The sequence below is a fragment of the Myodes glareolus genome, chromosome 5 (genome assembly GCF_982192425.1).
Source record: "Myodes glareolus chromosome 5, mMyoGla1.1, whole genome shotgun sequence".
NCBI classification, from domain to species: Eukaryota; Metazoa; Chordata; class Mammalia; order Rodentia; family Cricetidae; genus Myodes; species Myodes glareolus.
The window spans coordinates 91,020,666-91,033,448 of record NC_142030.1 but is presented as its reverse complement, the minus strand read 5'-3'; the positions used below and the strand labels follow the sequence as shown (position 1 = coordinate 91,033,448).

General features: G+C 48.3%; 1 protein-coding gene across 6 annotated transcripts in view; it reads left to right on the top strand.

The window, feature by feature from the left end:
- Positions 1-12,783, top strand: part of Pik3c2b (phosphatidylinositol-4-phosphate 3-kinase catalytic subunit type 2 beta) — a 66,014-nt gene that overhangs the window by 47,934 nt on the left and 5,297 nt on the right. For all 6 annotated transcript variants that reach the window (XM_048430743.3, XM_048430741.3, XM_048430742.3 and 3 more), the window contains 10 exons: positions 214-343; positions 1,113-1,249; positions 5,412-5,581; positions 5,926-6,082; positions 6,600-6,709; positions 7,864-8,065; positions 8,494-8,618; positions 9,493-9,610; positions 10,436-10,517; positions 10,870-10,976. In XM_048430743.3, coding sequence (XP_048286700.3) covers positions 214-343; positions 1,113-1,249; positions 5,412-5,581; positions 5,926-6,082; positions 6,600-6,709; positions 7,864-8,065; positions 8,494-8,618; positions 9,493-9,610; positions 10,436-10,517; positions 10,870-10,976 — 1,338 coding nt within the window. The remainder of the gene's footprint in view (positions 1-213; positions 344-1,112; positions 1,250-5,411; positions 5,582-5,925; positions 6,083-6,599; positions 6,710-7,863; positions 8,066-8,493; positions 8,619-9,492; positions 9,611-10,435; positions 10,518-10,869; positions 10,977-12,783) is intronic.

The following is a 12,783-nucleotide window of genomic DNA, read 5'->3' as shown; positions in this document are numbered from 1 at the left end:
AAAGGAACCATAGTTCAGTTCAGAGGGGTGCTCAGCAATGGGAGGAGTGGGGAGCAAGGCAAGGGGTGGACTGCAGAGATCGGTCCTGGTTCCTTGACCTCTCCTGAGCCAGATCAACAGGTGAGTGCCAGTCTCTCCCTGCCCCTGTAGTTTGGAATGCCAAGGGGAAGGAGGAAGTGGAATGGGTTTTAATCGCTCCTCTTCCCTCTCCAGTGCGGGGATGACCTTCGCCAGGACATGCTCACCCTGCAGATGATCCGCATCATGAGCAAGATCTGGGTGCAGGAGGGGCTGGATATGCGCATGGTCATTTTCCGCTGCTTCTCCACTGGCCGAGGGAGAGGTCAGCGGGGAGTCGGGCAGGGCGTCCCTTCACTCCCCAATGTGAACAATGGAGAATAGAAGGGCAGGATTATTCCATAAGAAGATGTGGGGTGACTCGAAAAAAGAAAGCAAGGGAGAGACTGTTGCGAAACAAAAGAGACTTGGAGGCATAGCAACCTCTGTGGACTTTGGATCTTGATCAAACAAACCCATTGTGGTTTTGAGATGGCTGTAAGGAAATTTGAAAAGAGGCTCTAGCTTCAAGGGCCACTCTTAGTGTTTTGGATGTGACAAGTATGTGGTTATTCTGTCCTTGTAAGTTATTAAAAGTTTTTATTTTATGAAATGGCATGTCCAAAGCGGAGAGCGGTGACAGCATACCTATAATCCGAGCTGTCAGATGAGGTAGGAGGATCAGAAGTTCAAGGCCAGCTTGGCCCTGTCTGGCTTTGCAGTTCTCCAGCTGGAAGAACAGGAAGTAGGAAGCTAACTGGGTAACGGAAGGGGAAATGGAATTAGCAAAGTGCTGATTGGTAGAGCTGGGTGCCGGCTACCTGAGAATTGATTAAAAACCCTGTCTATCTTTCACATGATGACCTGGGAAGCCTAGTGCCAGTCTAGAATATGTGATGTGGATGTGGTCTTCTTTCCATCGTCCATCGTGTATTCTTCCTGCTGGCAGACTTTGTCCAAAGGCTCTGGGGCTTAGCTCGCGGGAAGCATCTACACAGCCAAGACAGACTTCCTCACTCTGTTCTGAAGCCTGAGTCTGACTGCTTCTCCTTCAGGGATGGTGGAGATGATACCCAACGCGGAGACGCTGCGCAAGATCCAGGTGGAACACGGGGTGACCGGCTCCTTCAAGGACCGTCCCCTGGCCGACTGGCTGCAGAAACACAACCCTGGGGAGGACGAATATGAAAAGGTAGGACTGGGGGATTCAGAAGCCCAGAGCTGCTGAGGCAGTGTGGCTGTCTGTGACTCACAGCTCTGCTACCGCCAAACCTGCATGCGCATGCGCACAGATGGGCCAGCTCAGCTTTGCTGAAGGGCGTGCTCTCTGTGGACGGATGGGTCCGATGACTACTGTAAACTAACAGTATCTTTTAGTATTGGTCAGAGAAACTTTCTTGGGTCTTATGGGGGCAGCTTATGAGAGTTTGTCTATATCTGTCCCAATTGTGGATCCTGGCCCGTTTCCCGGGCACTCTCAGAGGGACTCAGTGATGCTGCATAGGATTCGAGATGGCAGGAAGAGGCTTTGGATGTCATCTTCACCCAACCCGCATTTTTTGTGGGCATGAGTCAGGTGCAACCCTTGCTCCAAGCAGTGGAGCTGGTATGCAAGACTGTAACTTGAAGCCAAGATTGAGGCTAGTGATAAGACTCACGTGGGAGCCAAGCAGCCTAACTGGCCCCACTAGAGGGAAGAAGGTGAGCTGCCAGGGATGGTAGAGCCCTGGTGGTCTGTGTCATCCGTGACCAGTCCTCCGCTTCATGACTGTAGTCTGTGGATTCATGAAGTTTGGGGTGAGAGTGACGAGGAGCAGGTTACAATAAAAATACCAGAGTATGGGGCTGGAGAGATGGCTCAGAGGTTAAGAGCACTGACTGCTCTTCCAGAGGTCCTTAGTTCAATTCTCAGCAACCACATGGTGGCTCACAGCCATCTGTAGTGAGATCTGGTGCCCTCTTCTGGCCAGCAAGCATACAGACATGCAGAACACTGTATACATAATAAATAAAAATTTTAAAAAAATACCAGAGTATGGCACATACTTCTAATCCCAGCACTCAGGAGGCAGTGGCAGGTAGATCTCTGTGAGTTCCAAGGCCAGCCAGGGCTACGTAGTAAGACTCTGTCACAAAAATAAACAAATGCCAGAATGTTAATTCCTATAAGGCTTGCTTCAAGGGAATATAAATATAAATTTATGTTGATCAGTGCATGCAGGCAACCAAATAATAACCATAATAGGTCTGATGGGTGTGTGATCAGGTGGTCTTAAGTGGCCCTAATAAATTTGTGGTCCCCAGGGTTTAATTCCCAGGCCCTCCCTCTGTGCTCTCCGACTAACACTGTCTTGACTGATACGCCTTCTGCTATGCCTTCTGTCCCTACTCATGTCCCGAGGACTCCAAAGCCCTACTTGTAACCCCTTTTCCCCTGCAACTTAAGCCGCAGTAGCCCTCGCTGGCTGGGTGGATTCCCCCACTGCATCTTTGCTATCATCAAGCTCTGGAGGCAAAGCTTAGTTTCCTGTCTCTGCTCACCTCTTGAGGCCTGTTTGTTGTGTGTTTCCTACCCATCAATGTAGGATGCTGCAGTCACCCAGACCAGAGCCAGCAGCTTCTTCACAGTCCCTCTGCCTAGTTTCGGGGACTTTTCAAGTCCAGAGTCATTCATGTCACACCTTTGCTCTGGGTTTTTCAAAGGCTGCTAGCAGATAAATCCAACATCTGCATCGCTGCTGCCTTTGTAATCCAGCCTGGCCTTTCATTTAGGCTCCAGTGTAGGGGATATTCGCATGAGTCTCAACGTCTAGATGATAGTACCCTTTGGCCTAGAAAGCCATTCCGTGTTTCCCAGCCTCAAACACTGCTTCTACATTGTACGACTCAGCCTTGGAGAGGACTATTGCTTCTGCCTCCCTCCTTCCTGCAAACCCATATGCTATTTATGCTAACGTGTTTTCTCAGGTGCCAAACGACCCCCATACAAGTGCTGTGCTAGGTGTTGGAACTGTAATTACTCCATGCCAGTGTACTAGCAAGTCATAATAAACGTGGAAGTGTCTACAACAAGCAGGAACATACCTGGAAGCTGACTGTTATTTTTTTTCCCCCTTTTGGTTTTTTGAGACAGGACCTCACTCTGTAGCATAGCTAAGGCAGGCCTGGAACTCATGATCCTCCTGCCTCAGCTTCCTAAATGTTGAGACTGTAGAAGTGAGGCAGAGTGCTAGTAGTTTCTTTTTCTTTTTTCTTGTTTTTTACAGACAGGGTTTCTCTGTGTAGCTTTGGAGCCTGTCCTGGAACTAGCTCTGTAGACCAGGCTGGCCTCGAACTCACAGAAATCAGCCTGCCTTTGCGTCTGTGCTGGGATTAAAGACATGTGCTGCCCCTGCCCGGTAGTAGTTTCTTTGGTAATGCCTAGGAGAAAAGAACCTGACTATATTCAGTAAACAACACCCATGTTTAATCAGTGAGACCCTCCAGTTAGGAGGAGGAGTCCATATAAACCGAAGTTCATACCTGCCCAACTCGTGGGGGAGGGGAGCGTAGTCATTACTGGTGGGCACCAGTACAGCTTTTTGTGATTTACCAGAGGCCTCATCTGAGATATAAAGAATACACATGCCAGGGGCGGGTTAGTGGAGATGTTAAAGTCAACATGGAGTGAATGGGCTGTGCCCCTTACCAAGCACTTTCTGTTCCTTCATAGATGTTTGCTTTCTAAGAAATGGCCTTCCCCTTACGGAAGCTGAATTCTATATCTGGTTGTTTTGTTGTTGTTTGAGACAAGAGTCTCACTATGTAGCTCCGGCTGTCCTGGAACTCATTATATAGATCAAGTCGACCTAAAACTCACAGAGACCTGCCTCTTCCTCCCAAGTGCCACACGCCTGGCCCCTCCTCCTTTTCGTGCTTGTGCATAAACATGGGGGGTAAGTGCACACCCCATGGGTGTGCATGCTAAGGTCAAAACAGGGCATCAAATGTCTTTCTCTCTCACTCTGTACTTTGCTGTCTTTAGGTAGGGTCTGTTGAGAAAGGAACTGGAAGCTTGCTATTTGGTCTAGGCTGGTTGGCCAGTGAACTCTCAAACGTCTCAGCCCCACCACAGTGGGGTTACAGGCATGCACTGCTATACCTAGCTTTTTACATTCGTACTGGGGCTTCCATCTCCTGTCCTTCCTCATGCTTATAAGTTTTTTTTTTTACAGTGTTATTACCCCAGCCCCTCCCACCCCTTGAGCCCCAAAATATCTCCAACACATTTTACCAAATAGAGATGTCTGATTTCCAAGTGCAAAACACTGCAGGGAGTGTGACGCTGTCTCAGCTCTTCTCTGGAGGCAGTGGTTTTAATTAGGTAAGCATTTAGCTGCTATCAAGCACTCTGGGACGGGCGTGCTATTTGGGACAGGAAGAAGGGTGCCTGAAGAAGGGTCATGTACCAGGGCCACCGATCAGCTCCCAAATCATAGCACAGAGGCTTATTAATTAGTTTTGAACGTTCAGCCTAACTTAGGCACATTTCTGGCTAGCTCTTTTAACTTAAATTAACCTGTTTCTCTTTATCTACCTCTTGCCTTGGTGATTTTTATTTTTATTACCTTTTTTACTTCTGTGTATCCGATTTTCACTGCTTCTCTGTATCTGGCTGTCTGGCTAGCATCTACCTGACTTCTTGCCCCAGGTATGTCCCTCCTTCTCTCCTCCTCCACTTACTCTCTTTCTCCTTGAACCTGCCTTTCTCCCATTTACTCTATCTGGCAGCCTCATCTATTCCTCTCTCTGCCTAACTATTGACAGCTCAGCTCTTTATTAGACCAATCAGGTGCCTTGGGCAGGCAAGGTGAAACAAATGCAACACATCTTTACCCAGTTAAACACACATCCTTACATTGTTAAACAAATGCAAGGTAAGCAAAAGTAGCACACCTTGACATAGTTAAAGTAACATTCTGCCGCATAAACAAATGTAGCACATTTTTGCCTCGTTGAAATAATATTCTACAATAGGGTCAGGTGCCCTTAGTTCCGATACTCAGTACCACTCTTGAGTCAGGGCTATCTTGACCTCTTGGAAAAGTCTGAAGCATCAGCCTTTCTGTCCACTAAGGTGCACATGTCCACTGTCTTTCCAGCCCAACAAACAAACGAAACCAAATTCAAACGGAGGGTGTATGTAGACATAAGCCTTCCATCTCCTACTTCAGAATACATGGATGATGGGAGATGCTTCTGTACTCATAAGCCTGTGCTTTAGTATATAATGGGGATAAGCAGGCGGGTGCTGGGTGCTTCTAGAGTTCACCTGAGAGGAAGGCGACCCCACCCCCGGCCTGCGCTCTTCGCAGGCTGTGGAGAACTTCATCTACTCCTGCGCTGGCTGCTGTGTGGCGACATACATCTTGGGCATCTGTGACAGACACAATGACAACATCATGCTGAAGACCACCGGGCACATGTTCCACATAGATTTCGGCCGCTTCCTGGGCCACGCGCAGATGTTTGGCAATATCAAGAGGTAGGTGGCCTCCTGTGTGGCGGGCAAGAGTGGCTCAGAGCTGGGGCACGAGAAGCAGGTGAACCTCAGAGCCCTGACCCTGGGCGAGCAGCTCTGAAGGAGAGGAGACTGATCAGGAGTTTGTGCAGAGCCTTGTGGAAGGTGAGGATCAGCTGATCACATGACCTGGGGCTGAGGACTCAGCTTCAGCGGGAACACAGTTGGGTAGCTGGGAGAAAGTGTCACTAGCTCCCAGGTCAGGACACATCATGAGAGTTGAAGGAAAACAGTCTCTTGGTGGAGTTTACAAAGTAGCCTTCCTTCTTCACATTGACTGTCTCTACCTCTATGTTTCCTTGGCCCAGGGACCGTGCCCCCTTTGTCTTCACCTCGGACATGGCGTATGTCATCAACGGGGGTGACAAACCTTCCAGCCGCTTCCATGATTTTGTTGACCTTTGCTGCCAAGCCTACAACCTCATTCGCAAGCACACCCACCTCTTCCTCAACCTTCTGGGCCTGGTAAGGAGTTCATCTCTTCATGACTTTCCTTCTTATTACCTGGCTCCATCTGAGATGGCTCAGAGGTTAAGAGCACTGACTTTACTTCCAGAGGTCCTAAGTTCAATTCCCAGCAACCACATGGTGGCTCACAAACATCTGTAATGAGATCTGGTGCCCTCTTCTGGAGTGTAGGCACACATGCAGCCTGTATACAGTGCAGAACACTGTATACATAATAAATTAATAAACCTAAAAAAAAAAAAAAAGACTGCCTTGGATTGTTCCCCGAGGATTCCTGAAGATCCACTTCTCCCAGTTGTGGCATCTGTCTTCCTTAAAAGCAGAGACCCAACGACTAGAAACAGTGATGCCTGGTCCCTCATGTAGCTTCTCAGTGCCTGTGGCCCGCTAACCACTGTCCATGGCATCTGCCTGTAACCCTGAAGGATCATGGCGTCTAGTACAGAAAACCCTGTCTCAGGGAGAAAGGAAGCCATGCTTGGCTCTTGTTACAGGCAACCCTCCTTTCTTCTAGATGCTGTCCTGTGGAATCCCTGAGCTCTCCGACCTGGAGGACCTCAAGTATGTGTATGATGCCCTGAGGCCTCAGGACACAGAGGCCAATGCCACCACCTACTTCACAAGGTAACACACAGCACAGACCAGTACTGCTACCCACTCCGGTAGTGCACAGGCTGCTAGGTTGGCAGGAGCAGGCTGGCAGTGGGCAAGGCTTAGCCCAAACAGTAGGGCCAGGACTTGGGCCTCCTAGCCCAGTTGTCTTGATAATCATTGTTTCTGTCTGCATTCTGGGACTAATATGTATATGTAGGGCTACTATCCTCTCTCTCTCTCTCTCTCTCTCTCTCTCTCGTTTTTTTTTGTTTGTTTTTGTTTTTGTTTTTGTTTTTCAAGACAAAAAGCAAAAAGGGTTTCTTTGTGTGGCCCTGGCTGTCCTAGAACTTGCTCTACAGACCAGGCTGGCCTTGAACTCAGAGATCTGCCTACCTCTGCCTCCCTAGTGCTGAAATTAAAGGTGTGTATCACCACTGTCTGGCTGTTATCAGGGTTCCTACCAGATCCCAACCAGAGACTTGGTCTAGGAGACAGTGTGGAAGCTCAATTTTATAATAGGTTCTATTTATTTATTTATTTATGGTTTTTCAAGATAGGGTCTTTCTGTGTAGCCTTGGCTGTCCTAGAAGTTGTTCTATAGACCAGGCTAGTCGTAAAAGACCTCAAAGATCCACCTGCCTGTGCTGGGACTAACGGAGTGCAACTGCACACCCAATTTATGATATATTTTAGCTCTTTTGGTCAGACCCTTCCCTTTCAACCAGACAGCACTTAGAAGTTAGTCTTTTCGAGCAGTGCTTGGTGTGGCCCTGGGATTCTATGTATTAGTACTTAAGACATTGGCCATCCCCAGTTCCCACCTACCTTGTTTTGAGTGTCTTTGGCAGGAGGAATAAGAATTCAGGATTCACAAATTCTATAAGATAATTGTGTCAATCATGTACCCTTGTTACACTATGACATTGGGAACATGGTTTGATCTGGTGGCTAATTTCAGGACTCAGGCCTGGGCCTGGTAGCACACACCTGTAATTCTAGTACTTAGGAAGCTGAGACGGGAGGATCACCATGAATTTGAGGCCAGCCTGGGCTATATAATGAGATCCTGTCTACTCCTACCCCATCCCACCCCAGAAAAATCTCAGGACTTTTTGCATAGCTATCACGGCAGAGGGAAGTTGGGCCCGTGGTTACATCCGTGGTTTCCCATTCTACACAAACAGATTGATTGAGTCCAGCCTGGGTAGCGTCGCCACGAAACTCAACTTTTTCATTCACAACCTGGCTCAGATGAAGTTCGCAGGCTCAGATGACCGGCTAACCCTTTCCTTTGCACCCCGAACACACACTCTCAAGAGCTCTGGGCGCATCACTGATGTCTTCCTCTGCCGTCACGAGAAGATCTTCCACCCTAGCAAGGGCTATGTAAGTGTTTGCTCCTTTCTGTTGCTTTCTATCTACCCATCTTCTTGGGGTTAACCCTTTCTCCATACCTGCACAGTGTGCTCTGGAGTTTACCAAGGCTCTGGCACTGGGAATAATCCAGACAGGCCTGTTCCCTCACTTAAGTGGCCTGTATAGGCTCAGGAAGCTGAACTGGTTTGTAGTTCTGTGAGACACATGTCTTGTGAGACACAGGTAGGAAGTCTCTGCTTTCAGGTTCTTGCCTGTGTGTAGCCTACTCTCTTTTCTCCACTGGAGACTCTTCTGAGACCTTCTTCCTTCCGGAAAATACCACGCACGCACGCACTGTACGCACACACGCACGCACGCACGCACGCACTTCTACTCCCCTCCCTGTCCCCTCGTAGGTAAGTGGTCAGGCAGGTGTACTCTGAGTTTCGGCTTTGCAGATATATGTGGTGAAGGTGATGCGAGAGAACGCTCATGAGGCAACTTATATCCAGCGGACGTTTGAGGAGTTCCAGGAACTGCACAACAAGCTGCGCCTGCTCTTCCCATCTTCTTTCCTGCCCAGGTAGCCCCCAACCCCCAATCCGCTTGAACGGAAAGAGATGGGGTAGGGACGGGGATGAAGCTAGGACCCTGTTTCAGAAAGAACCTTTTGAAATTGAGGATCTACCTGCTTTACCCTGCCTGGGAGTGGGGTTGGTGATAAGAGCGCCCCCTGCTGGCTGTTATCGTCAGATAGCTCAACAGCCTTGCTCTAGCCTTGGGGAGAAAAAAAATTAAGCATGGGGGCACTAGCCAGAGAACAAGCCAGCTGAGCTGAAAGCAGGGGCACTGGGTGAAGCTGAACATGACTTAGAGTTTATAATTTATCAAAGAATTATAGTATTTTTTCCTAATGGATAAAGTGTGACACACACATTCAGACTTGGAAGGGAAGTCAACAAGAATGAGCCTAAATGAAATATGCCAGTCATGAGAAGATAAAAATTCCATGATCCTACTTATTGGATTCCCCTAGAATAGTCAGGGCCCTGGAGACTGAATGCAGAATCAGTGGTTGAGGTTCAAGAGGTTTAGTTCTGCAGGATGAAGAGTTCTAGACCTAGCTAGCGTCTGGTGCTGGTTATGCAGACGGTGACTGTACTCGATGCCACAGAACCGTACCCAGAAGTCTTTAAGTGCTTGATGATTAAAATGCTGGCATTGTCTGGAGTCCCAGGAAGAATGTGTGTAGAAAAAGAGAGAGACAGAAATGGACCAACACAGGCACAGACATATGCACAGACTGCGAGGTCTGGTAGGAGTCACGGAGGCAAGGGTAGCCCAGAAGAGAAGCAGCTAGGAAATGAGGATCAGGTAAATAGAAATGCAAATGAAATGCCTAAAATCTTCACAGCCTCTCCCCCATCCCTGGGTCCCTTGTCTGCCTGTCCTTCTAGCTTCCCTAGTCGCTTTGTGATTGGCCGCTCCCGGGGAGAGGCAGTGGCCGAGCGGCGGAGGGAGGAGCTAAATGGCTACATCTGGCACTTGATTCATGCAGCCCCTGAGGTGGCGGAGGTGAGTGAGTGGCTGGGGGGTGGGGATGTGTGAGGAGGGGACCTAAGTCCTGGGGAAGCCATCGGGGCCTGGGGAATGACTAGCGAGTGTCTCGCCCTTCTGAGGACGAACAGTTGGTCATGGTGGATCAAGCCTCAGGCCTGGGTTTTGTTTTCATTTCCAGTGCTTATTTAAAACATTCTTCAGAGACAGACTTGTGTTTCAGCCCCAGGCTAACTCAGTCAAATCTTCCCCAAGCTGGTGTGCTGATGGGAGGATGGAGAAGGCTAGAGTAGATTAGAATAGACTGCTTTTAATTTGAAGTGGCCTGGCTTTATTTTTATGTATTTACTTACTTACTTTCTTATTTACTTATTTTTGTTCACTTTGGTTTTTGAGATGTGGTCTCACTCTCGCTAAGAACTCACTTTGGAGACCAGGCTAGCCTTGAACTTGCAACCATCTCTTCCTTTCATTCTTGAATGCTGAGCATACAGGGATTTGTTCCCAACCCACCCAACCACTGCCTATTTTTCTTTCTTTCTTTTTTTAATTACTTAATTTTGTGTGCATTTGCATTTTGCCTGCATGTATGTCTGTGTGAGGGTGTCAGGTCCCCAGGAACAGGTGCTACAGACAGTTGTGAACGCCCATGTGGGTGCTGAGAATTGAACCCAGGTCCTCAACGCTCTTCACCCTGAGCCATCTCTCCAGCCCTGGCTATTTTCTCTTAAAAACAACAACAACAACAACAACAACAAAGTAAAAGTGTGTGTGTAAATAAAATGAACCCTTCCTGGGCCGTGTCTTACTGAAGAGTGGCCCCTGTTTTCTGATCTATTCCAGTGTGATCTGGTCTATACCTTCTTCCACCCCCTGCCCCGGGATGAGAAGGCTTCAGGCGCCAGCTCAGTTCCGAAGTCCTCAGGTACAGTTCCTTCCTGGTGGTGGTCCTGCCAAAACACGTCCCCACCTCTTTGTCAGCTTTCTTTCGTGTTCAGTTGCTTACTGGCTGAGGACTTTGGTGTTCCATTCGGGCTGTGGTGTCCACCAGATCTGTGGCTGAGGTCCCTAGGGGATGGATATTTATTTAGTGGTTACCCCCCTCAGACTGGGCACACTCATCCCAACCCAACTCTCTATTGCATTCCAGCCCACGTAAGTATCAGAAACCTGACAGGTTGGGGCAGGACTTCAGAAAGGAAGTAGAAATGTCTGCCTGGCACCAATCAGGGCACTTCTGGCCTATGGATCTTTCTCAGTTTCTTTTATCCCCACAGATGGGACTTGGGCCCGGCCTGTTGGGAAGGTCGGTGGGGAGGTGAAGCTGTCCATCTCCTATAAAAACAACAAGCTCTTCATCATGGTGATGCATATTCGGGGCTTGGTAAGTGCAGGCACAGCCTTCACTGGGTCCACCATCTTTCTGCTGGTAGCTTTTGGGGGAGTCAGTTCTTCTCTGCTCCCGGATAACGAGAGTAACCACAGATGTTTACTGAGTCTCCACCACAGGCTGCCCGCGCCAGGCCTGTGGTTGACCAGGCGATTCAAGACACAGCTGCTTGCTTGCTGTGGTCTATGTGGTGGTATCCTGAGTACCGTGAGCCTCTCTTTATAAGATGCTGGTGCCTCCCTTCAGGGGTTGCTGTGGGGATGAATTGAGATAATCCTTGGGATGCACTTGCCTTTCTGAGTAGTACTGTTGCTATGGCAATTCTGGCTTTATAAAAGAGAGACCTAGGGTGTTTGCTACCTGGTTATAGTAATAGATAAATATAGATAGGTGAGTCTAGACAGGGCAGCCACTGGACGGCCTTCAGGCATATTCAAGGCAGTATATAATTAATTTTGGCACAGATTCTATGATCATAATGCAGGGAAAAGGAATGTTTGTTGAACATTTACAATGTGTAGCGTCTGATGTTGCTTATTTTGAAGATTGGAACACCAAGTCATAGCAGAAGCATGTACTTTGAAGTCAAAGAAAACTTGGTTTTGCCAAGCAGTTTTGGTGCACACCTTTAATTCCAGCACTCGGGAGGGAGAGGCAGGTAGATCTCTGCAAGTTCGAGGGCAGCCTGGTCTACAAAGCAAGTTCCGGGACAAGCTCTAAAGCTACACAGAGAAACCCTGTCTCAAAAAAACTGAAAAAAGAAAACGTGGTTTCATGTTCACATTCGTTCATGACTCATTCATTCAACAAATGTTGTCTAGTGCCTACTAGTGCTTTAGCCCTTGATACGGAAGTCAAAACACAGCTGTGCCCAGGGTGTCTATAGTCTACTTAGAAAGGGCAGACAAGGAAAATATATGGTGTGTCAATGGGTTGAGAACCGTACAAGAAATAAAGTGGAGGAATCCGGGAGAAAAGGTGAGGCTAGCATTTGCATTAAGGGATAGAGAAGGCCTCAGTGATGAGATCTGTACAAAGACCCAAGGAAGAGAGGGAGGAAGCCCCTTTTGTAAATCTGAGAGAAGATGCGGGGAAGCAGGGAGCAGTCAGCCCTGACTCCAGGAGAAAACCTGTGTGGGGTTATCAGAAACTGCTTAGTTATTATTAGCTGTGCATAGAGTGGAGGGCGAAGGAGCCGAAGGGAGCATAGCCAGGCTCTGGCTTCCGTTCCTAGGGGTCTTTGGGTAAAATGTGCTGTGTTCTGAATCAGATATCAGGGGATGGGTTTTTAAATTTATTTACTTTTATAAGACAAGTTCTCAATCTAGCCCAAGCTAGTCTGGAACTGGAACTCAATAGATAGCCTAGTTGGCTTTGACCACAAGGCAATCCTCCTGACTCAGCTTCCCAAGTACTGGAACATGAAATGCTGCTCTTGGTTTTGACTTAAGAATGAGTTTAGAGACCATGGGATGGTTGGACCCAGGCTCTAAAAACAAACAAATACTAGAGCGCAGTCAGCCTGACTGACTCAGTAGTCAGTGGGCCCTGAGCAAGCCACCTCTTCTCTCTGACTCATGCCTCTACCTGATAGTGCTTACAAGGTACCAAATAACAAAACAGCATGGAGAGGAGATGCCTGGGTGACTTGATGGTTCATTAAAACTATATTACAAGCCAGGCATAGCGGTGCATTCCTTTCATCTCAGCACTCAGGAGGCAGAGGCAGGTGGATAATCTCTGTGAGTTTAAGTTCAGCCTGATCTACGTAGTGAGCTCCAGGACAGCCAGGGCTATGTAG